This window comes from Populus nigra, chromosome 9 (assembly GCF_951802175.1).
Source record: "Populus nigra chromosome 9, ddPopNigr1.1, whole genome shotgun sequence".
NCBI lineage: Eukaryota > Viridiplantae > Streptophyta > Magnoliopsida > Malpighiales > Salicaceae > Populus > Populus nigra.
Window position 1 is genome coordinate 13003663 of NC_084860.1, and position 23750 is coordinate 13027412.

At 33.1% G+C, this 23750-nt stretch overlaps 2 protein-coding genes across 2 annotated transcripts; one reads left to right on the plus strand and one right to left on the minus strand.

Moving 5' to 3' along the window:
- Positions 1 to 5750: 5750 nt before the first annotated feature.
- LOC133703251 (probable glutathione S-transferase parC) lies at positions 5751 to 6725 on the minus strand. The gene is made up of 2 exons (XM_062127712.1): positions 6339 to 6725; positions 5751 to 6233 (listed from the first exon to the last, which is right to left on the minus strand). Exons 1-2 carry the CDS (start codon positions 6651 to 6653, stop codon positions 5886 to 5888), a joined length of 663 nt encoding a protein of 220 aa, XP_061983696.1. The 5' UTR covers positions 6654 to 6725; the 3' UTR covers positions 5751 to 5885.
- Positions 6726 to 10951: 4226 nt separating this feature from the next.
- LOC133703053 (F-box protein SKIP19-like) lies at positions 10952 to 12720 on the plus strand. The gene is given in 3 exon segments (XM_062127457.1): positions 10952 to 11100; positions 11102 to 11368; positions 11822 to 12720. Coding segments are annotated over 3 exon segments (972 nt in total). The 5' UTR covers positions 10952 to 11005; the 3' UTR covers positions 12432 to 12720.
- The last annotated feature ends 11030 nt before the right edge of the window (positions 12721 to 23750 follow it).

Here is a 23750-nt window from a genome sequence, read left to right on the forward strand (position 1 = left end):
ATAATTCTATCGTTTTGGTGTGAAAAAATAAATAAAAAATGAAAAAGTCTTCTTTTGCAAGTTTAATAATCTTTTTGCTTTCAAGTGTATCGACATCATTTTATTGTGCAAGAAATTTTCGAAAGATAAAAAACCCTAAAAAAATGATTTTACTCCAAAGTAAGCTTTGTTGGTTTTTTATAAGAAAGATAAAATAATACAAATATCGTTTCAATCCATAAAAATAATAAAAATACTGTTATCTTTGATGGCTCTTAGACCTTTTTTTTTAATATATATATTTTGGGGCAAGAATCAACTGTCAAAAACGTAAAGCTGGAGGGAAAAAGATCTAGATGATACAGAATTCGCATAAGCGGGTCTCGTTTGTATTCCCTTTTCCTTTCTTCAGCTTTTTCTACGCATTTGAGACCCTCGGAAGATTTTCCATGGAAGAGGAGTGCCCCGAGATCGTGGCATGGGCTAAGAGATGCTCGCAAAGGGAGACTGTTTCAAAGTCAGTAGTGCTCGACCAGCACAAAGCTTATGAATTTGTTTTGGAGCTCATGGCATGGCATGGGGTTAAGTGAGAGAGATCATCCGAACAATGAATTATACAAAGAGATAGCGATTCTATTGAATAAAGCCTCTTTTTTTTTCTTCTATTTTCTGGGAGGGCTGATCTTTCTCTTTTAAAAGTATTATAAACATATATTAATTTATATATGATTCTACCATCAAAATTGAATCGTACCTTGGCATAAAATGGGCCAGTGTGTGTTTGTCCATAACGTCATTAAATTGTTCACAGCCTAATAAATATGGTCATCGAGTATAACTAGGGAATTGAATTTGCCCATGAACAAATAAATAATTTTGAACCTTCAAAATAGACAGCGAGCAGTGGATATTATACATATATTAATAGAAAAAGGTGTTTTTATGTAGAAATAGAATAATGGTAAATTTTGCTAATTTTATATTGTGTTTATTAGCGGTGATAAAATTGTAATTTTTTATTTTTTTTTATATAAGAAAACAAGTTTTTTTATGTATTTCTTTCCCTTTATACTTGGTACGTATTGTTATTATTTTACACTTGACTTATTTATCATCATTTCTTTTTCTTATCTTCATTTTTTAAAATATTTTTAGTGTTTCCTTTTTTTTCTTTACACTTTTGGTTTCAGGAAAAAAAAAACATTAATGTAGAAATGGCACAATTGAAATTTTCTCCAAAATTTTTACTATAGCAATGGCAAATTAGTAATTTTTGATTTTTTTATAAAACAAGTTTTTCTTAAATTTTATCTTTTTATACTTGAATTTTTATCATTTTACACTTGACCTATTCATAATCATTTTTTTTCTTATCTTTATTTTTCTTGTATTATCTTTTTTAGTCATCCTCTTCACAAAAAGACAAGACTAATGAGTAATAATTATACCATGAAACCTTAAAATCAAAGGTTGACCATCTTCATTCTCCATTGCACTTATATTTTAAAAGCATCTCTATCTAAAAAGATATTTATTTAAGCATAAAAAAATACTCACCTCCACCAAAAAACACCTTTTGCAGGTGCTAGCCATAAGCCATCTTGGCCTCCCAAGCACCAAGTATAAGCTATCAACTACCTTGGCTAGAAAAAATAAATAGGATTTGTAGGACCAATTGATTAACCGATTATCCAATCCGAGAGCTTTATTCCTAAGCTACTTGGATTTTTTAAAACTTTATCACTTGCAAAAGGACAATGACGTCTTTGCTCTTATCTAAGAAAATCAAAAGCTTGATGTTAAGGATAATATGATCTTTTTACATGACCCATTAATCATTAAAGAATTGACCGAGAGTATATATCTTTTGTAATTCCTTAAGCATAGTAAAACGACCAAAATCCTCTTAAAAGAAAAAAAAATTACCCTCAATGGTTTTTTTGTCTTTTCACAATAATTCTTTTTTTGTATTTATAAGGTAAGTTGAGAGGTAATTTAGTAAAACGATCAAAATGCTCTTAAAAAATAAAAAATAAAACGCATGGTGAAACGGTAAAATACCCATGTAATCCAACAAATTAAAATTGGCATCAAAAGACTTTTTTGTATTTTCACAATATCTTAAAGGACTACACTTCATTTTTACAAGCTTAATTGAATGAAATCAGAGGCGAAATTGCAAGAAAATCAAAGTTTAAAGGCCAATTAAGAGTCAGAGTGAAGAATTTCAAGATCAAGGACCTGCCTACAAAAGGCGCACAACATTGAGGGCTATACCGAACTCTTCCAGGGATTATATTGACGACAATCAAATTTTAAAGCTTGATTGGGGATTAAATAGAAGAAATTAAAAAACAAGGATTACTTTGAAAAAGGTGCTAGACTTGAGGGGTTTCAATTGATTTTTAACAGGGGTCTAATTGCATAAAATTAATTAGTTTTGTCCCAATTAAGGATGTTTAAGCTTAAATTAAAACATCTTTTTTATAAGGATCAGCTATCCTCATCACATGTTTATACCTCATTTGACTCATTAAACTCAACAATATTTTTTCCCTGATCAGCCTCCCTTACATTTGACAATTTCAAGCTGATTTAGGGCTCACTTTTCTATTAATGAATATGGAATTCTAGGACTCCAAATCAGATGACATTTGATCCTCATGTTAGATATACATCCCCTCTACAAGGTATATGGTTTGTTTTGCTTCAATAATTTTCTATTTTCCATGATTAATTCATGAAAGGTTCACCCCTTATCAACCATTTTTTATCAGGTTTCCATTATGAGGTTCCCAACATTTTCTAAAAGTTCTAAGAGTTTGTTAAACATCTAGGGGAGGTAAAATAAAAGAAGAAGCGAAAAGAATGGTTTCCTAATAGATCAGAGGAAGGAATCTCTTATGATTTAGTTTTGGAAAACCACCTTCAAACCCATAAGTGGTTTCACAACCACCTACCATTTTAGGGCTATAAAAGGAGAAGAAATCATACAGAAAAAAGGGTAGGAATCCAAGTGAAAATCATGGAGAAAAAAGAAAATAAATACATAGAAATTAAGAGGATACCTAGAATATAATTGAAAGGAAAGTTATAAAGATTGATTTGTTGAGAAAGAAAAGGTGGAATCTAAATCGAAAAAAAGTTGAAATTCAAGAAGAAAGAATCAAAGAATTCAGAGGAGGAAACCATATTCTCTTTACAAAGTAAACTTTCAAACTCTAATAAGGGGGTGGAGCTCAATGAGCACACCCCTTCCCCCTTCTATTTTTCCTTTTTAAATTGCTGCTCAAAATGATTGTTAAGCATCCTTTAAAGTCATTTGCTAGTTTTAAAAACTATTAAATATTTATTTTGAGATGTTTAAGCATGCTTTTAAAAATAGCTTGTATTGTTCACGTTTTGTTGGATTGCCTTGTTTAATATGTTAGAATATGATTATGGTATGGTATATGATAATGTATCATGTTGTTTTGTATACTTGAATGTTTGGTTAATCATTTGTAAAACTATGACAAATTATGTTAAGTTTTGATATTGTTGTGGATTAGGTTTTTTTATGATAGCTTGTTGGGTTTGTTCAAGTTGTAGGCATTTTGTTTAAGCTTCAAGATAATAAGTTTAATCAATAGAACAATGATTATGCATGTAGAATGCTATTTTTGCTTGCTGTCATTATGTATTTTGCTTACTGTTTTGCTCTTGATTCTTTGTTTCTTGTTGGTTTGATGGTTTCAACAAATTATGTTGAACGTGTTTAAGCTTTGATTGTTGTTTTTGGGTTTTAGGTATTTTTTGGTTTTAAAGCCTCTACCGAGCATTTTTGGGTTCTTATGCTTTGTGGGGTTCATATTTGTATGTTGAAGATGGTCTTGGATCCATGTTTTGCATATTTTTTTGATCAATTGTTGGCTCTTGCACATGTATTTTATCTTGTTGATCATTAATTTAGGACCTTATGGGTTTAAAAACACTTAAATCATGACATTCGATCTTCAGTTTTTTTATTTATATTTTGCATAAAATCAAATAATCATGACTTTAGGCTGTTTATTGTGATAATCCAACCCCAAAATCTTGCTATACTTTTGATTATACATGTTTATATGTCTTCGATTTGATGTAATATGACTGATATTGAATCTTAGTTTTTGGGTTTGATTCGAGTGTTCATCATGTTCTTGTGTAAATTTAAATAATTTCTCCTCTTTTGATCTTTGTTATTTCTTTTATGGTTTTGGGTCATGTTTGTGGGTTTTTGTTCTCATTTTTTATACTTTTGCAAAACAGATCTCAAATAATTTTCAGAAATTCTGAAAACTTTCAAGGACCATTTTAAAATTATTTATGGATCCCTTGCCTATTTCCCAACCATTTTATTTAATATTTAGGTTGTAAACTTGTATTGTAAAATACTAACCTGATATTAAACACACTTGTTTTTCTTTGAAATTTCAGGAAAAAAAACACGAAAAAATAAAAAAGTTCTTATTTTGAAAATATACACTTTTATTTGTGTGCAAATGTCCAAGTTTCTAAAAAATAAATTATATTTTCATAATTTAGCATACTAAAAATTTCAAAAATAGTCATTTTATTTTGCATGCATTTTGGACTTAATAACTAGTTTATTAAAATCATTAGATTTTTTCCTACATTGTAAAAAAACCAATTTTTTAATATACTAGATTATAAACTTATAGATAAGAAGTATTCCCGATATTGAATAAAAAGAAAACTTTTTTTATTTTTTTTATGTTTTGATTTTAGAACGGCTAGGATTTTAACCTGATAATATAAGGATTTCCTTACCAAGGAGGACTTTTCTTAAACCTTGACAGATTAACAGTTAGAAAACACAACAATATCATAGTTTATATCAAACAAAAAAATAATGCAGCTTATTATAGGTAGGGTGCACTAGGAGTGATGATTTTTCACCTTGCGCATCTAGTCCGCTTACCCGAATTCTCGTAAACCATTAGATTTTCTAATAACTATAATACTAGATAGCGACTTCTGAACATTTCAAATCATATATTTTTTTTATTTTTCAAACATATCCAAAATCCCTATCAATTCAGGAACTATACCCGTCGTCCGATGTCGTGCACAATAAGACTGGGAGGAACAATTGTTCTTTTGCTAATGCATTATGTTTTTTTTTTGCCATTTTTTATCGGTCCTTTCTGTCATGTTGGGGTGATTTTTTTGTATTTGCAATTGGATTGCTCATTCTGGCAATTTTTAATGTTTTGACTTTAGAACGGTTAAGATTTTAACTTGATAAGATAAGGATTTCCTTACCATTGAAAACTTTTCTTAAACCTTAGATAGATTAATAGTTAGAAAACACAGCAATATCATAGTTTATATCAAACAAAAAAATAATGCAGCTTATTATAGGTAAGGTGCACTGAAAGTAATGAGTTTTCACCTTGCGTATTTAGTCCACTTGCCCAGACTCTCGTAAACCATTAGATTTTCTAATGATTATAATACTAAGTAGCGAGTCCTGAAACTTTCAAATCAATTTTTTTTAATTTTTAAAATATATCCAAAATCCCTATCAGTTCAGGAACTATACCCTTCGCCGTGCACAATAAGACCGGGAGGAACAATTGTTATTTTACTAATGCATTATGTTGTTTTTTGCCGTTTTTTGCCATTTTTTGCCGGTCGTTTCTGTCATGTTGGGGTGATTTTTTTATATCTGCAAGTGGATTGCTCATTCTGGCAATTAATAAGTTTCCCTGCTTAGAAGATCCGAGTTTAATATCCAAGAACCCTTTATTATTATCAGGTTGAACTAACCAACCGAATACTCTTCCAGAACAAGTTAAGAAAACATAAAATGCCACAATAGAATGGACTTGGATACACTCTCCATTTGCAGTATTATATATTTATTCAATCCCCAGCTTCTGTTTGAAGATCTGCAAAATGACTTCATAAACCTCCTTTTGGTCACTTAAAGACTTGGAGACGCTCTCCTTTTGCAAGCATCTCTCACCCCACTCCACGAGCTTAGGGAACTCGGCACCCATGCTCCAGTTTCCTAGGGTCTCAAATGTGTAAAAGAAGCTGTGGAATGAAATAAGTGCCAAGTCTATATAGCCAAAGCTCTCATCCCCAAAATATAGCTTGTCTCCGAGTTCTTCTTCCAAGATTTTAAAGCACTGAATCAAGTCCTTCTTCGATGATTCCTTGAGCTCACCTTCAGATGCCCATAGATTCCTTCCAGTAGGATACATCTGGACGAAACCAGTTTGCATGTCATTACTTCATTAATGTTTCCTTTTAAAAAGTAAACACAGTAAGACACAGAAAAAGAAATTTCATCAGTTCTAAGAACTTACCTTCTTGTCGATGTAGTCAGCCCAAAACCTGGCATGTGCTCGTCGATAAGGATCAGAAGGCAACAATGAAGGTTTATGGCTCCAAGCTTCATCAATATATTGAACTATGACCATTGACTCACAGATGGGTCTCCCATTATGGATTAAGACAGGGATTTTCTGATGAACTGGGTTCGTCTTGAGAAGAGTAGAGCTCTTGTTGCGCAAGTCCTCTACCTCAGATTTATATTCTATTCCCTTCTCTTCCAAAGCTATCCTCACCCTTGCTGCAAAAGGACTAAGCTTCAAATCCAGTAGAACTACTTCATTAGCCATTTGTTGCACAAAGAGAATCAAGATTTTTCTCAGTAATTTGTTTCCTTTTTCAATTGCAATGTGGAACTGAGGCGAAAACAAGAATTTATAGCAGAACATGAGACCTTTGTGGAGTGTTTCAGTTTCCCTTGAATTTCTAGGTGCATCGCTTTTGTTGTCATTGCTTGCATCAGAATGGTCAACATTATTGTTGACAGGTTGGGATTTTCCTAGGAAACCTCCTCGCAACATTTTGTCCAAATATTCTTCTTGTAAAAATATTAAAGTGAATTTGACTAAGTCATCACAAGAGAAGGATCCAGAATTTTCCTGGGAAACCTCCTCGCAACAATGCCAAGATTTTTTTCGCCCTCGTTTCATCGCATAAGGCAGGATAAAAATTAAAGCAGCGGCTCTTTATTAGATTTCAACAAACAAGAAATCAAAACGTTACCATGGCAAAGTAGTGGTGGAATAACTAAAAGCCAGTTTTACTCCCCGTTTTTCTAGATTTTTTCTTCAAAAGAAAGTAATTAAAATATGAAAGAAGTGTTTGATAAGAATTTTGAAATTAGCTGTTTAAATTTTGAGAGTAAGAGGGTAATTTTTATAAAAACAGATTAAATGTATATTAGATTTCACTTCAAAAACTATGAGTAATTAATGTTTTATATATATATATATATATATATATATATATATATAAAAATAAAATGCTACTTAAATATTTTAAAATTAGCTAACCTCAATCATATTGATTAATTTCATATATAGTAATTAAATAATATTTAATTAGTTACATAGTTAATAATCTTAAATATTATAAAATTTAATAATTATAAATATTCTAAAATTAACTAATCTTAATTATTTTATTTTAAGTTTATGGATTTTAAATTTATATGGATCTTAATTAAATTATATAGTAGTTCTATTTATTAAAAAAAAAACAGATGGGTAAAGCCAAAAAAAGGAAAGAAAGACTGGCTATCAAAATAGATGGTCAGCAAAGATTTGTTTTCCTTATTAATCGTGGAATTTCATATATAGCAAGCACATAAAGTCAGAATTAAGGACTGCAAAGTCAGAATTAAGGACGGAAAGTAGACACCCAAGGGTTCTTTATTTGCGTCGGCAACCTTTTATTACACCTAAGTCAACAACGCGCCCATATATATATATATATATATATATATATATATATATATATATGGAAGTTTTTGGCATTATTTTTAGGAATTTGGCACGAAGTTTTAAAATTCGATCCGGTCATTGATTCGGTCCAGTAATTAGATTATGGGTCAGATAAGTTAACCCGGGTAAAAAAAAACTATATAAAACACCTAACTAATTACAAATTTACAATGCAACACTTACATAAACCAAATTTAAATTTTAAACCAACAACATCAATTTAATTCAATATCCAAAACACAAACCAAATACAAATTCTAAAATATTTTAAACAAAACATCCAACAATATAAATTCTAAAATATTTTAAACAAAACATCCAATAACATAAATTCTAAATCAACAACACATTCATTTTTGTTGAATGAACACATTAAGTTCTTTTGTGTCCATGGGAGCAAAATTTGGATCAAATATCGATGGAAATGATTCAATCTCATCAACACCTAATAAATCATCAGCATGCTCCTTTGAAACTTCATCATCACAATCATCTTCAATCTCATTAACATTTATGACATCTACATTTCAAACATAATTAACAAATAAATATTATGTGTTAAACAATACTTTATTTAAATAATATTTATCACTAAATAATCAATCAATAATTACCATCATCTAAAGTATCTTGTATTGTTATAGTTGATAGAGCTTGGTGAAAACTCTCTACCTCTTCTGTTGTCAAGAAATGGGTCATCTTCGACTACCCAATTTTCAATGTCAAAAATTGTCTCAACATTAATTGGATCATGGAACAAGGACAACCAATATCAACTCAAGCAGAAGTAAACGAACAGGGACAACCAAAAATTAACAACAATATTCACAGCTACTTGCAGAATATTCACAGCTACAAAAATTAACGAACGAAATATTCACATTTCACATCAATATTCACAACAATATTCAAAGCAAACGAACATGTACTTGACCATTTGAAGTCGTAAAAAAATAAAAGAACAGAGAAAACAAGATACATACCTGTGGCAAGAATCGATGGATCAACAGAGGGAAGAACCGATGGGTCAACAGAGGGAAGAATCGATGCCACTGTTGTACTCTCCTACAAGTTCAACAGAGGGAAAAAGATGAAACAGAGGATAGCGAAAGGCGAAAGAAAAAAGAAACAAGTAAAAACTCATCTAACCTTATGCTCAGAATTGAAACGGTGATCAAGGATTCAAGAGTCTTCTTCTCATCTGCTCTTCTTCGCGACTGAGAGTGAAATGGGTTTGACAATTTCTTGAAATTAATTAGGTCTTCTTCTCACTTCCGCTGCTCTGCAATGCATTCGTCCCTCTACTCTTGTCGTTTTGGGCATTAGGATATAAAAAAAAAACTCGGGTCTCAGCCGGGTGTGGCCGGGCCGGCCGGGTCCCTGACCCTTTGGGTCAACCGGGTCTGACCGGGCCAATTCCTAGCCTGTTTTTTGCTTAGACCCGACCCACCCACAGACCCGGGTCGACCGGGTTCCAGGTCGACCCGCCGGGCCGGGTCTTAAAACACTGATTTGGTAGCTTATTAGTTTATTTAGACTTGGATTATTTATTTTACAAACTTTGGGTTTTTTTTTGGGTTTTGTTTTGTAAACTATAAACATTAGTTAGCTTTGATTTTTATTTAGAATAATATTTTGTATGTAACAAGATTATTTATTCTCTTAGTTCTTTATGAATTATTAAAGATTAATTGTCTTTGTAACATTCATTCTTATACTTTTAGTTCTTGATTCTTTATATTCAAAAGGTAAAGATTTTCATTCAATAACTTCTATTTCTTGATTCAGGTAATTATTTGGTGGTTTTTTTATCAATCTAATTTTAGGTTGTATTTTTTCTTGTTTATAGGTTCTAGGGTTATTAACATGTAGATTCACATCACTTTATATGAATCAAGAGAGAGACACACAAATTTATTAAAAAACATTTTACGATTTGAGAGCTACAAACATGTCTGATACAAAACTAAATAAGCTTTAATGATTAAAACTCATGAAGCAACTTATGAACCTTTAGAGGAATTGACATCCAATAACTATCCATCACCTTCCAAGAAAGCAATGCAAAGAAAAGCAATTGAAGTTTTTGAACTTGATTTTATTACCGTCATAGTAGTACAAATAATAACTTTATCTTAATTTTATTAAGTAAGATGAGTGTTAATTATATTCAAACCAATGTTGTGTGTGATTATTGTGAATGAAATACTCAAATATCAATTGCCAAATAGTAAGCCTTTTGCTAAACCAAATTTCAAGGAAATTAATTATATGTTTAATTTTTAATGTCAAAACAATCCTTATTTAAATATATTTATGGAATATTTGTTTTAACCGTTTAAATACATTTTGGATTCTTTTGCTTTAAATTATTTTTTTTTAGTATTTTTAGATTGTTTTATATGATGAGGTCAAAAATTATTTAAAAAAAAACATTATTTTGATGTATTTTCAAGCAAAAAACCACTTTAAAAAACATCATCTATTATAATCTTAAATACGTTATTAATCTCGATTAAAGAAATCACCTTAATATTTAATGGAGCAACAATCAAAGGGAAACTAGACCAACTAAAGATTTCCTATAGTAAAATAGAAGCCAACATTTGAGCAATTGCATATTAATATTCCTTTTGTTTGGAAGCTTTAGAGAAAATTCCTAAATATGCCAATGGAAGTTGGAAGCTGGAAGAGTACGAGACAATGATGCTAATTGAAGAGAGTAGGAATTTCTTTAAACAAGGAAGCCAAAAGTAGAAGATATTAGGTATAACACTGAGAAAATAAAATCATCCATTTAAGAGACACCTAAGTAGGAATTTAAGCCATTACCATCTCATCTAAGGTCCGCTTACTTAGACAAATATTTATCTCTTCCAATTATCTCATCATCTTTGAGTGTCCTAGAAAAAGAAAAGTTGCTTAGGAATTTTTTATTATTATTATCAAAGAGATAGTCCTTGTTTTGAATCATTAAAATTTTTTATAGATATTTATTTTGATTATTAAAACTTGATTGTGATAAGTTTTTATTAAAAAAACGTACTTTTGATAAAAAGTTTTTTATTTTTAATTTTTGTTTAAACAAAAGAACACATTAATAAGGCAAGTAGTTTCCATCCAAAAAAATATAGTTCTAAAGAAACTCTTACCGAAAAAACAAATATCCAACAGAAAAAATGGATTATTCTCATTCACCGCCGCGAACGCTAGGAGGAGGTGGAGGTGAAGAAGAAGAAGTAGGAATAGAATGTGGAAAATGGGTGGAGCTGCCGGAGGGTGATGGCGTCGATCCTGAAGAGGGTAGGTGCAATCGGCATATTGGCAAACGTAGAGAGAGTGTGCAAGACATGGCGCAACATCTGCAAGGAACCTTCCATGTGGAGATCTATCGATATGCGTAATTTGGGTGATATTTGGGACATGGATTATGATATGGTCAAAATCTGTAGGCACGCTGTCGATCGCAGCTCAGGTGCTTTGCTTCATATCAATATCGAGTATTTCGGCACGGATGACCTCCTCCTTTACATAGCCGATAGGTATTCTTGATAATTCATCCAATTTCTTGTGCTTATTTTTAAATAATTTTTTTTGGGATAGTTCTTGGAAACATTCTTGTGAGAGATGTATTCATGTTCAGATCTTCAATATGCATGTAGAGGCCCTTAGGATTGTTGAATTCCTAGTCTTGGAATTTAATGTTGTTTTTGTTAGGTCAAGGAACCTCAGATTCCCGTAACTGTATAAATATTGTGTTTGTTGGGTGATTAGTGATCTCACTTTCTTAATGTAAGATTCTTGAAGACCAAATTTTCCCCTCAAATGGGGAATTGCTTTCCCGTGCTAATTGTCCTCATTCTCGGGAATTTTCCATTAGGAGGTGTTCAAGAATCCGTTAATTCCACAGGGAATATGACACTCTGAATTGAATGCATACGGTGTTAATTTGCTGGATTTTGATGATACCACGGTATTCTATGATTATTTTACAGATCAACTCAGCTCAAAAGTCTTCGGCTCTTATTTTGCCAGAATATTTCTGATGAGGGATTGATTGCAGCAGCTTCTAAAATTCCATTGCTGGAAGAGCTTGACCTTTCATACTGCTCATTCTCAAAGGCAGCTCTAGAAAAAGTTGGGCATTGTTGTCCTTTATTAAGATCATTCAAGTTAAACACCACAGGGTACAGATATCCATGTATAGAGTGTGATGATGAGGCACTAGCTGTTGCAGAAAGTATGCCCGGGCTACGTCACCTCCAAATGTTTGGGAATAAGTTGACAAATGATGGCTTGCAGGCTATTCTTGATGCTTGTCTTTACCTTGAATCACTTGATCTGCGCCGGTGTTTCAATGTTATTTTGGAAGGGCAGATGGGGAGAAGATGTAGTGAACGCATCAAAGATTTGCGGCAGCCTAACGATTCCACTGATGACTATCCATTTGATTCACGATTTCCTCACATTTTATGGTCTGATGAGGAAGACTACCCTTGTAGATTTTCTGACATTGATTTCATGTCTGATGATGATAACTATGAGTTCTCATTTGGCAGTAATTTTACGGAGGTTTATGACGAAGAAGATGGGTGGCTTTTCTGAAGCAGTTGAGGTCTCTACAGACGAGTGAAACCAAGCTATGCAAGTGTAGGCACTGACCCAACATTTCAGTGTTCTTGGTACCAGCTAGGTTTTTGTGAAGAGTTTGTACATGTGTTTTTATTTTTTATTTTAATTTTATTTCGAAGACTGCTTTCTCATGTGGACCTAAACTGTATTTTTTATTTATGTGCGTTATGGATCGTCTCTCAATTGACTTTGGATCCCACTTCCCAGGTAGTGAGGACCATAATTTTAAATCATCTAGTTTACTGCCTCTTGCCAAGTAAAATTTGTTTTCCGTTCCTTTTCATGTTTCAGGTCGTGTAAGGAAAAAACGAAAGTACTAAATTATGATTATTATGAAATTAATAATAATGTTTCATTTTCTTTGGTTCCCAGGTAGAGAGGACCTTTTTTATACTAACGAAAGCACAAAGTTTCTTCCTGAAGAAGGGGAAAAAATTCTGAGGTTCCTAACAGATGGTGAAACCTTACGACTGCCCCTTCCTAATTTAAACTGGAGCAACAGCAAATTGAAAATGTTTGAGAGGCATGCATGCAGATCAGAGTAGCTAATGTTTGAACACTATGCCCAGGAAGAACAAAGGGTTTCCCGAGAAAAAAAGGGTCTCTTTGCTTACATATGGTTTCAAAATCTCTTGAAATATTGTTTTTATCGCAATTTTGAAAAGAGTTATCACTGTGTCACCGGAAAACAGAGTAAACCTCTGCTTTTCATTTGTATGCACCGCTGCAAGTTTATGGCACTTGACCCGACTGTAAAAGGAGCGAAGGTAAAAGCCCTCAAACAAACTGAATTCAAAGCTGACATTCTGTCAGGCATGCTAGGGATGATTCTCTTCATTGGATCACAAGAGAGTTGCTGCAGTTGGTAAGGGCTCAGGGATTTCTCTTCATCATGAGAGCTTGTTAAAACTAGATTCGATATAGAGGTTGCATATAAACATAACGCATGCTCTCACAATTTTCAGCTAGGCTACCGGCGATAAACCAGCACGGCTGCTACAACAGCAGCAGGGAAGGTATCTCCAGCTCCAGTAGCGTAAATTACTATGCAGCAGAAATAATAGAGGTGCATGATTGACTTTCCCCGTCTGCAAATGAAGCCCAAACTTTGGCACCGAGCTTTGCTAGAACTTGCTTTACTCGTATATTCTTCAGCACAAACTTCCAAATGAGGCTGCCATATATACTTCGGTTGCATCGTCCACCATACCCAAGCTAATTTATTTAGGGTTTTAACCAAAAAATAAAATAAAAAAAAGGCTGTAGAAATAGAAATTCTGGTATAAGCTGCTGATAGCTTGCCCACAACCATTACATAACATCTGCAACCACGATAAATAAACTACGGTCCTTCAAATTCTTTTGGAATATTCAAGTGAATTTGTTCGATAATTATTGCTTTCAAACTCCTATTTCCTGCTTCGGTCCCATTATGACTAATGCAATATTCCTGGATTCAGTTTTGCCAAGGACAGAATTTGCCTGATTCTTCAGCAAAGTTCAAAACATCAAGAACAACTCCCAAAGCAACCCTCCATTGCAAAGCAGAGGACACAGGCAGATCTTAGAATTTGAGTCCTACTCTCATTTTGCAAACACAAAAACAATAAATACACCTGACCCAAGTTTTACAAACAAAAAATACCACTGCTGTTTCTAATCTAACCAGGAGATATAAATTCAAGTCCCAATTATCAAATGAATCACACATAATTCATTGGGGGAAATAATATGAAAGAGTGAGCCACATGTAGGCTCCACCACTACTTTCAGGAAGGCACTAGAATTTCCGGTCCAATCACCGAGAATGTGGCTTCTTGCAAGCAGAGATGTACTGAAGATTACAATAGCCACCTGTAGAGTGAAGATCATGGTCAGGAGTGTCCTTTAAATAGTGCAGTATACGTTTCACAGCAGTCCAATGATATGTTGTTGGTTGATGTAGAAATTGACACACTTGATTTACAGCAAAGCATATATCTGGACGAGTCAGTGTCAAGTATTGTAGGGCGCCAACAACACTTTGAAATTCTGTGGGATCCGAAAGAGGGTCTCCATCATAAAGACTGAGTTTCTTACTAGCATTAGCAGGAGAAGAGAGTGGCTTGACATCCTGAAACTTTGTGCGAAACAATAAATCCATAGTGTATTTGGTTTGAGTGAGATGCAAGCCAGTTGTGCTGTATACCGCCTCTAGACCAAGGAAATAGTGGAGTGGTCCCAAATCTTTCATAGAGAACAATCTGCCCAGGTTCTGAATAAGACTAAAAATATAAGAAGAGCTGGTGCCTGTAATTAAAATGTCATCAACATATATAAGCAGAATAATGAGCAAATCACCCTTATGAAATGTGAATAAAGAATAATCTGCTTTGGACTCACAGAACCCAAGCTCCTCTAAATAATCAGAAAATCTTGTAAACCATTGACGTGATGCTTGCTTTAAACCATAAAGTGACTTATGAAGTTTGCAAACATAATTAGGATAGTTTGGATCAATGAAGCCCGAAGGTTGTCTCATATAAACTTCCTCTGATAAGATCCCATGAAGAAACGCATTTTGAACATCCAATTGTCTAATTGGCCATTTGTGATTGACTGCTAAAGCAAGTATAATGCGAATAGTGGAATGCTTCACAACCGGACTAAAAGTTTCTGTATAATCAATGCCCTCTTGTTGGTGAAATCCATTGGCCACTAGGCGGGCCTTATAACGTTCAATAGTGCCATCCGAACGCTTTTTGATTTTGAACACCCATTTGTTAGGTAGAATATTCATATCCGAAGTAGGTTGTACCAATGACCAAGTACCACTTTGTTGCAAAGCATTAAACTCAACACCCATTGCTTTACGCCATTCCTCAGATTTGCAGCTTGAGTATAACATGTGGGTTCTAGAAGAGTGGGATCATAAGTGACAGTCAATGCATACTTTGGATTAGGTTTAGAGACTCCAGCTCGACTCCTAGTAACCATAGGGTGGGGATTAGTGGCTGGGGAAGAAGTTTCAGTAATGATAGGATTGGGAATGATAGTGTTTGGTTGGGTAGGTTCTGTAATGATAGGAGGAGTGATAAGGATATTTGTACTTGGTGTGATGGATGTAATAGGAACATTGGGTGGGTTTTGTGTAGGTGGGTCTAGAGAGCCAGTAGAGGCTGATGGTATATGGGGCAAAGGTTCAGTAACTGTCTCTAGTGGTGAATGAAAATCTAGTGAAGCCATCTTTGCAGAAAGAGTGTTAGTGGTCTCTTGGAATGGAAATGATAACTCATCAAAAATAACATGACGGGACAAATAAATACGACCTGTACTTTGATCAAGACAGCGGTATCCTTGATGGTTAAGAGAGTACCCCAAAAAAACACACCGCTTGGAACGAAATTGTAATTTATTTGTATTGTAAGCTCGTAAATAAGGAAAACATGCACATCCAAAAACACGAAGAGTATCATATGAGGGAGATTTGTGAAATAATTTTTCATATGGACTGAGATACTGTAAAACACGAGTTGGCAGACGATTTATTAAGTATAATGCAGTTTGAAATGCATCTACCCAATAATTTGATGACATATGAGCATGTGAGCCCAGTGTCAACAATGTGACGATGTTTTCTTTCTGCGACCCCATTTTGTTCGGGATGACCTGGACAAGAGGAGCGGAATCCAATACCATTATGAGCCAAATAGTTTTGAAACTTTCTGTTTGTATATTCACTCCCACCATAAGATTGAAACATTTTAATTTTTGATGAAAAGAGATTTTCAACATGTAGTTTTAATTTGAGGAAGATATCAAACACTTCATGTTTATATTGCATTGGAAAGATCCATGAGTATCGTGAAAAATCATCCACAAATAAAACATAATATTTTGATCCTTTGATTGAAATAATAGGAGAAGTCCAAACATCTGAGTGAATTAATTCCAAAGGGAATTTTGATGTGGAATCCGATAATTGAAAAGGTAACTTAGTACTTTTACCCAAAGGACATGAATTACAAAATGGAAGAGAATTATTACCATGCATGAGAAGACATTTATTTGAAATAAGATGTGACAAAGTGTTGTTAGCAGGATGACCCAACCGAGAATGCCAAATTGGGACGCTAACACGAACACCAACCAATGCAAAGGGACGACCTGATTTTGTAGAGATTTGAGTATGAATGCGAAAGGGATAGAGACCATGTTCACTCTTCCCGTGGAAAAGCGTCTTCCCCGTTTTTACATCCTTCACATAGAAACAATCAAAATAAAAAACAAAGTAACAGTTATTATCCCGTGTGAATTGATAAATTGACAAAAGATTAGCAGCAATGGAAGGACAATGCAAAATATTTTTCAAAGCAAAGGTTGAGGAACCATAATTGAATTTACTAGAGCCAGTATGAGCAATAGTCAAACCTGCACCATTACCCACAGCAACATGATCTTTTCCTTGATATTCATTGTGAATGGCCAAATTTGTAAGATCAGAAGTAATATGGTTTGAGGCACCAGAATCTGAAATCCATGTGGATGAAGGAATGTTGGAAGAGGCAATAGCAGCCATAGCCGTAAGTTTCTGAGTTGGGATCCTATCTTCATACGCATGGTTCATGCGTTGATAGCAATCAAGGGCACTGTGCCCACTGCGATTACAGATTTGACATGGAGGACGTGAATGCATAGGACCAGAGTTACCAAAAGACACTGAACCTGATTGTGGTTGGGACCAATTTTGATACCGACGGAAACCAGATGGTCCCCTGCCTCGCATATTGGATCCACGGTGGTGCACAGAATTACGACCACGGTTGTTGTTTTGTGTAGCTTTGGGTGCGTACATGGCAGTGGGACTTGTCTCAAGAGATGGTGTTTGTTGTGCCTTGAGCCTCATCTCTGCATTAAGCAATAAGGCAACAAGATCATCATAGGATATAGAAGTGTCACGGGCTTGTGCAGAGCTGACTGTAACTTCATACGCCGGGCCGACATTGTTCAGTATTATGTTGACAAGTTCATCATCGTCAACTGGTTTTCCTGCTAAGGCAAGATTATCAGCAATCTGATTTATCTTGTCCACAAAATCTGAGATGGAAAGACCTTCCCCTTTCATAGTGAGTAAGTCATGCCGGAGCTGCAAAATTCGGTTTTTCGACTGAGAAGCATATCTCTTCTCAAGTGAGGACCATGTAGCTTGTGAGGATGTGAATCGTGCCACTGTAGACAGTACAGTTGGAGAAAGAGAGTTGTTAATCCAACTAAGAATCATCTGGTCCTGTTGATGCCAGGTAGCGTACCTAGGATCCACTTCAGTTGTTACGGTGCTGTCAGTGTTTGATTTGAATTCTGGCGGGCAAGGATTTATACCTGTGACAAATCCCATCAAATTTTTACTTTTTTAGAATCCGAACAATTTGAGCAAGCCATAATGGATAGTTGGTTCTGTCAAGTTTGATATACATGAACCCGGAATGGCTGGGAACTACAACACCAGCAGAGGAATTGATGGCTTCCATGGAGAGATAAAGAAGAAAAAAAATATATGTGTATAGTCGTTAGACGTATGGCTCTGATACCATGAAGGAGAATATAGATAACAAGTGTATTGGGTTTCAGATCACACCCTGTGGTGATTCTCATGAAGTATATGTATTGATAAAGATTACATAGCATTCCCTCAATTGTAGGGATTGATAATTATGACAGAAATATATTTGGCTAAACTAAAGGAATTCACAACGGTTACAATTAAGAGAGAATCATGGTGAGATATACAGCTGGAGTTCTATTTTAGGTAGAGATCATATCTGATTGGGAGTCATAAGTGGTGATGTTTGAATTTGATTTGAATTCTGGCTTTCCATGGTTATCAGTAAGGTGTTAGGGATGCCTTCTCATCAAACTTCTCAACCTTCACATCTTTCAGGTTGTGTCACCACCATTTACAATCACAAGGTCTACTCTTTTCAAAAATTTAGATTGATATTGCAATCTAAGCACATGGTGTCCATAAACTTATGATCAAACAACTAAAATAAATAAGAGAGTCCAACTCCATTAAATTGTTAGAATCCATGTTGTATATTTGAAAGAGGTTGACCTCCTTACTTCTCTCAAGGTACAATCTTATTGTCATCGAGCTCCTTGCTAGAATACATATATATTCCACAGAGACAAAATATAGGACTAATACCAATAGTTCATCCTAGAAAAAAGGATCCACTAAGTCAATATCACCAACTAATTCTAATCTAATAGTAAATAATCCTAATCTAATATTATTATCTAACACTAATAGAATAGAAAAAATAGAACAACAAAAAATGAAAAAGAATTGTCTTTTCTGTATATTTTCTTCAATTTTGTTATATCATGTTCCTTACGTAATTGATGAGGTCATATAGATATCCTTTCAACACAACATAAGTTATTAAAAGAATCTTAGAGACCCATCAAAGCATGAAAGCTAGGATATTTTAGAATATGAATTCATATTCAAAGATTACATAATTGCATAGATAAGCTTAACTAACCTGTCAATTTGGGATTCAATTTAGGATTTTTCTTGAGAGGTGTCAGATAGAATTTGGAATGTAATAAAATCAATTCATACAGATAGAGAAGAAAATGTTATCTATTGATTCAAATGATTTACCCATGGGATAGGGGTAAAAAAAGATGAAAAACTGAAGATTTCACATAGTATTTTTGATCGAAAATTAAATATGATTTATTTCGCCCTTCGTTAAATGAGAAAGTGAATCAGATTCTACATTATCAAACTTATAAGACTTAAGAAATTATGGAAGGAAAAATAATAAATAAAAAAGAGCCTAAATTCTAAATGAATAAATTCAAACTTGAAAAAATATATTTCTAATTCTCAAATAATAAGGGCAAAGAGAATGATTGAATAAGAAAATAAAATGACTAGACCATATTCGCGGACCTTGCTCAGACCTACATGCCTTGGCTTTGTTGTAACAAGCCCCTTTCTTTATTCATTTAGGGGTTTTTAGCTTTTTCTTCTTCTTCTTTATTTACCTTTTAGGTTTTTCTTTTCAATTTCATTTTTTAATATGAATTTTTTTTAATTTTATTCTTTAGTATTGTGTTGATAGTAAATTATTTTTTTTATTTTTTCTTATTAAAAAATTAAATAAAAAAATTAATATGACCAAGTGGAGTCTATAACCCAGATTGCAGTTTTTGTGAGTTAACTAGGGATAACCTGACCTATTCTTCTTTTTTTTCTTTGATTTTTTTGGACCTATCCAGTCAATAAAGTCACATCGAGGCAACTCTCACATAATTTAATTTAAAACTTAGATTAAATAAAGAGTTGAGTTGAGAGTTTTTAAATTTAAACAGTTATATCGAGTTTAATAACAATACCAAATAAGTTATGAGGGTGTAAATATTATTATTTTTTTTTCTGGGTCCAAGCCACAAAGATGGCATTAGCACGAGAAATAACTTAGTTAAACCTATGTCATTTGCTAGAAAATTCAACATACAGACAGTGAAACAACATATGTACCCCCACATTCATCTCTGCACTAGCATGAGATACTATTATAAACAAATTGTTAGGACGAAAACCTTCGAACAGGGCATCCAAATGAACAACATAATTTGATATTGGAAGTCCAACATGTCTAGTTATGACCAAATTGTTAATCACATACGGAGAAGAATTCTTGTTGAACATATTAATTATATATTTGATATTATAATAATTTTTGTGGTTGTGGTTTAAAAAAAATTAGTTTAGAAAAAGTATTTTTAATTGTGTTTAGTTTGATAAAATATATGATTGATTAAAACTATGGTTAAAATTGATATTGAAGAAAAAACAATTTAAAAATGTTTGGTTAAAATTGCTTTTAAAAGTGATTTTAATAATAAAATAACTAAAAAATATATAGTAATTTTATAGTTTTAGAATTAAAATGTTATAGAGTGGATTATTAATAAATCATGAAATCAATAATCATTTATTAAGGTCCTACTTTTATTATCCCCGATTACATCTCGTGCATAATCCATGATTCCATATCCTTCAATCCTTTTTACAACCTTCTTATTTGTTTTTCAGTTTTGACTTAGTGAAAGCATGACTAGCTTGTTCTTTAAAGGGTTTTATTAAAATAAGTGTTTTGTCTCATTTTTATATTAATAACTTTAATGCAAATATGAACAAAAATATGCATCATTTTCTTTGTTCAGATAGCTTTATCCAGACTTTTAAAACAATCCATTACCTGAATCAAAATACACAATCACTAAAATAAGTATTAAATAGTAACTCAAATTATCATAAAAAAAATAAATATATATATGATAGTATAAAGATTATGGAACCAACTTAATGTTTCTCACTCTTTCTCTCCAATGTCATTTGTAAGTTTAAACTATATGTTTCAATTGTGCTAATTAAATGTGGTCTCAGGTAGTAGGTGGTCTAGTAATAAGAGTTTGGGATCAAGAAGTTTATTCCCTTTGTGATCGCAGGTTCAAGTCATGTGGTTGCTAATATAATGGTTATTGAAGACTTACATGGTCGTTAACTTCAGGGCTCGTAGAATTAGTCGAGATGCGCACAAACTGATCCGAATACCCATGTTAATAAAAAAAAATTATGCTAATTAAATGTGTGTTTTACAACCTCAATGACCGTATGTTTTAGATTCCTTACAATATATATACTGTTTAGGTGCAAATAATTATATATATTAAAGACTTTTCTTCTCTTCTCTTTTTGATTCACACATCTAAAGTTGTTAGTTCAAAATAATTGATGCGTACGGAAGTAATCATTGGTATGTATCTAAGGAATTAGTCAAGTCAAATTATACCATTACCATTTCAGGAAAAAATAAGAAGATGGTCAGCAGAGTAGTTAATAGTAATCAAATGTTGTAAATAATTGAATAATTTTGAGTTTCAAATTAAGATATGATCATTTTGGATAATAGCTTGATGAGACTTCCATTATAGAATGTTAATTTGTTTTGATAAAGCAAAAATCCAAAGTAGTGGTAACTAGTAAGTTAAAGGAGGAGAAGCGAAGCGCCATATGAGCATAGTGAAATCAAAGCTTCCACCTTCAAGGACGAAAAAAAGATCACGTGAGAGGTCGAGGAGAAGAAGCACCGTGCCGCCGCCACCAATACCAAACGCAATTGTAGACGATGTTTGGGTCTAAGCAAATTTTAATTTAAGACAACAAATGTAGAGCAGACCAAAGCATTTTATTTATTATTATTAGCGTGTGTATTCGGGTTAACTTGTATATATTTTGACTAATTTTATAGATTTTAAAGTATATAAACTTTCAGTAATCGAAAGATTTGTGAGAAACAAACCAATAATTTTTAAAAAATAAACTAATAACCTGTTAAATTACGGATTTCATATTAAAGTCTCTGAATAATACAAAGACTGTCCCTTTCTTTACTCACATACTTCTTCACCTTTTCCTCTTCCCTGTCCTAAAAGTCCACGCCACTAGTCTTTCAATTCTGAGTCACCATTCCTATGAAACACACTTACCCATTTCTCCACATTCCTACTTCTCTTTCTCTTCATGTAGGGAGTATTATTTTTTATATATATACCCCACTTGCACTCACAACCATTAAACTAAAAACTGGTTTTTTTTTTCTTAATGGATAATCAACTTAACATCATCTTTAAAATAATTTTTTTTCCCTCCCCACATCAAAATTGGTTCATAACAACCAGCAGAAAGAAATGAAATTCCTAAAACATTACCAGATAGCTCGTTTTTTACAAAGAGAAGCCTATACAATAAGGGATTTCTTCAGTAATTAGAATTATTTTGCTGGTTTTGTTAAACCGCTCAAAACAAGAAGACAAATACAAAGTGAAGGAGTGTAGATCAATGTACCTATATGCTATGACAGTTCCACTTCCCTAACCACAAACCAATTGTTTTGATCTTGGACTGCTGAACACATATCCACACTGAATTATGAAGATCTTGTTATCTGTCAAAACAAACAACAACTTCTTTTGAGCAATAGTTATTTGTCAGTTTGGCACTTCTGTTATTGCTACTGCCATTGGCTTAGAGATGTCAGTGTTTAGAGGACTCTTAGATACGGTAATCTTTAGTACGTATGTCTTAGCAAGTGTTTAGAGGCCTAAATTACAAACCAGAGACTAATTCTGCAGTAAACTGGATTGGAGTAGCCATTTTGTTAGGTCTAGTGCTAAATTCTGGGGAAGGAGATTACTTTACTTTCCTAGATTTTACTCATACTCTGGCCAAACTGATCAGCACATGAAGAAGCAAGTGGAGGGAAACCATGAAAGGGATTTGAGGAACACATTAGGAAATTTTTTGTTGAGATTTTCTTAAGGTTGGCTTTGTTTACTGATTTTGGTCCTCATTAAAGTTCGGATCATGTATGTACTTGCTCTCTGTTAGACTAATTTTTTAAAGAAACGCCTTATCAGATTTTTGTTATGATTAATTACATGGAAGATGAAATCCTTTGAGTCTAACAAAGGGGAGCTAGTTGCTTGCATTGTTGTAGCGGTGAGGCAGTCACAAGGTTCCCAGGCTAGGCAATGAATTTAACAGATCCCAGACATGTAAAATGAACATTCCCTTGAATTTGACAGATTCTAGACATGCAAACTCACTTAAATGGCCCTAAATCTTTGACTTTGTGTTTGGAAATCCCAATATACACTGAGTATTGGTATGTCAACCCTTTGAGTTTATTGTCTACCCTTTGACTTCTCCCCCTCCATCTCTGAGTTGGTATCTCAGATCTCTCGAAGTAGTATCACAGAACTCTGTTCCTTGCTCTAAAATTCAAGCATGCACTATTTTGAATGTAAACCAGTAGGCACTGCAACATAATTATTTTCTTGGAAATTTATTCCCATCCTGTTGTATTTCATCATCATTTAAATTGGTTTTTGTTTTGGAATGTACTATTTCATATAACATTGTTTGCATGCTTGCAAATTATAGCCTAACAATCTTTTAGATCACCTTAGACAACAAATTGACTTGTTTGTTTTAGGTTTATTAATTGTTAGTTAATAAAAATCTATGAACATGAATTATAATTCTATTGTACTTTTTAAGTTATTAGATCTTGTTTTGAATTATATATTTTAAGATACTTGAACTATATATGAAAATAAAATTACTTATTATTTTAGAATCTGTTTTTACCATTCTAAGTTTACATTGTATTTTATGCCTTGTCAAAAATATATTTTTGACAACGTTAGATACAACACAAGTTGAAAAACATA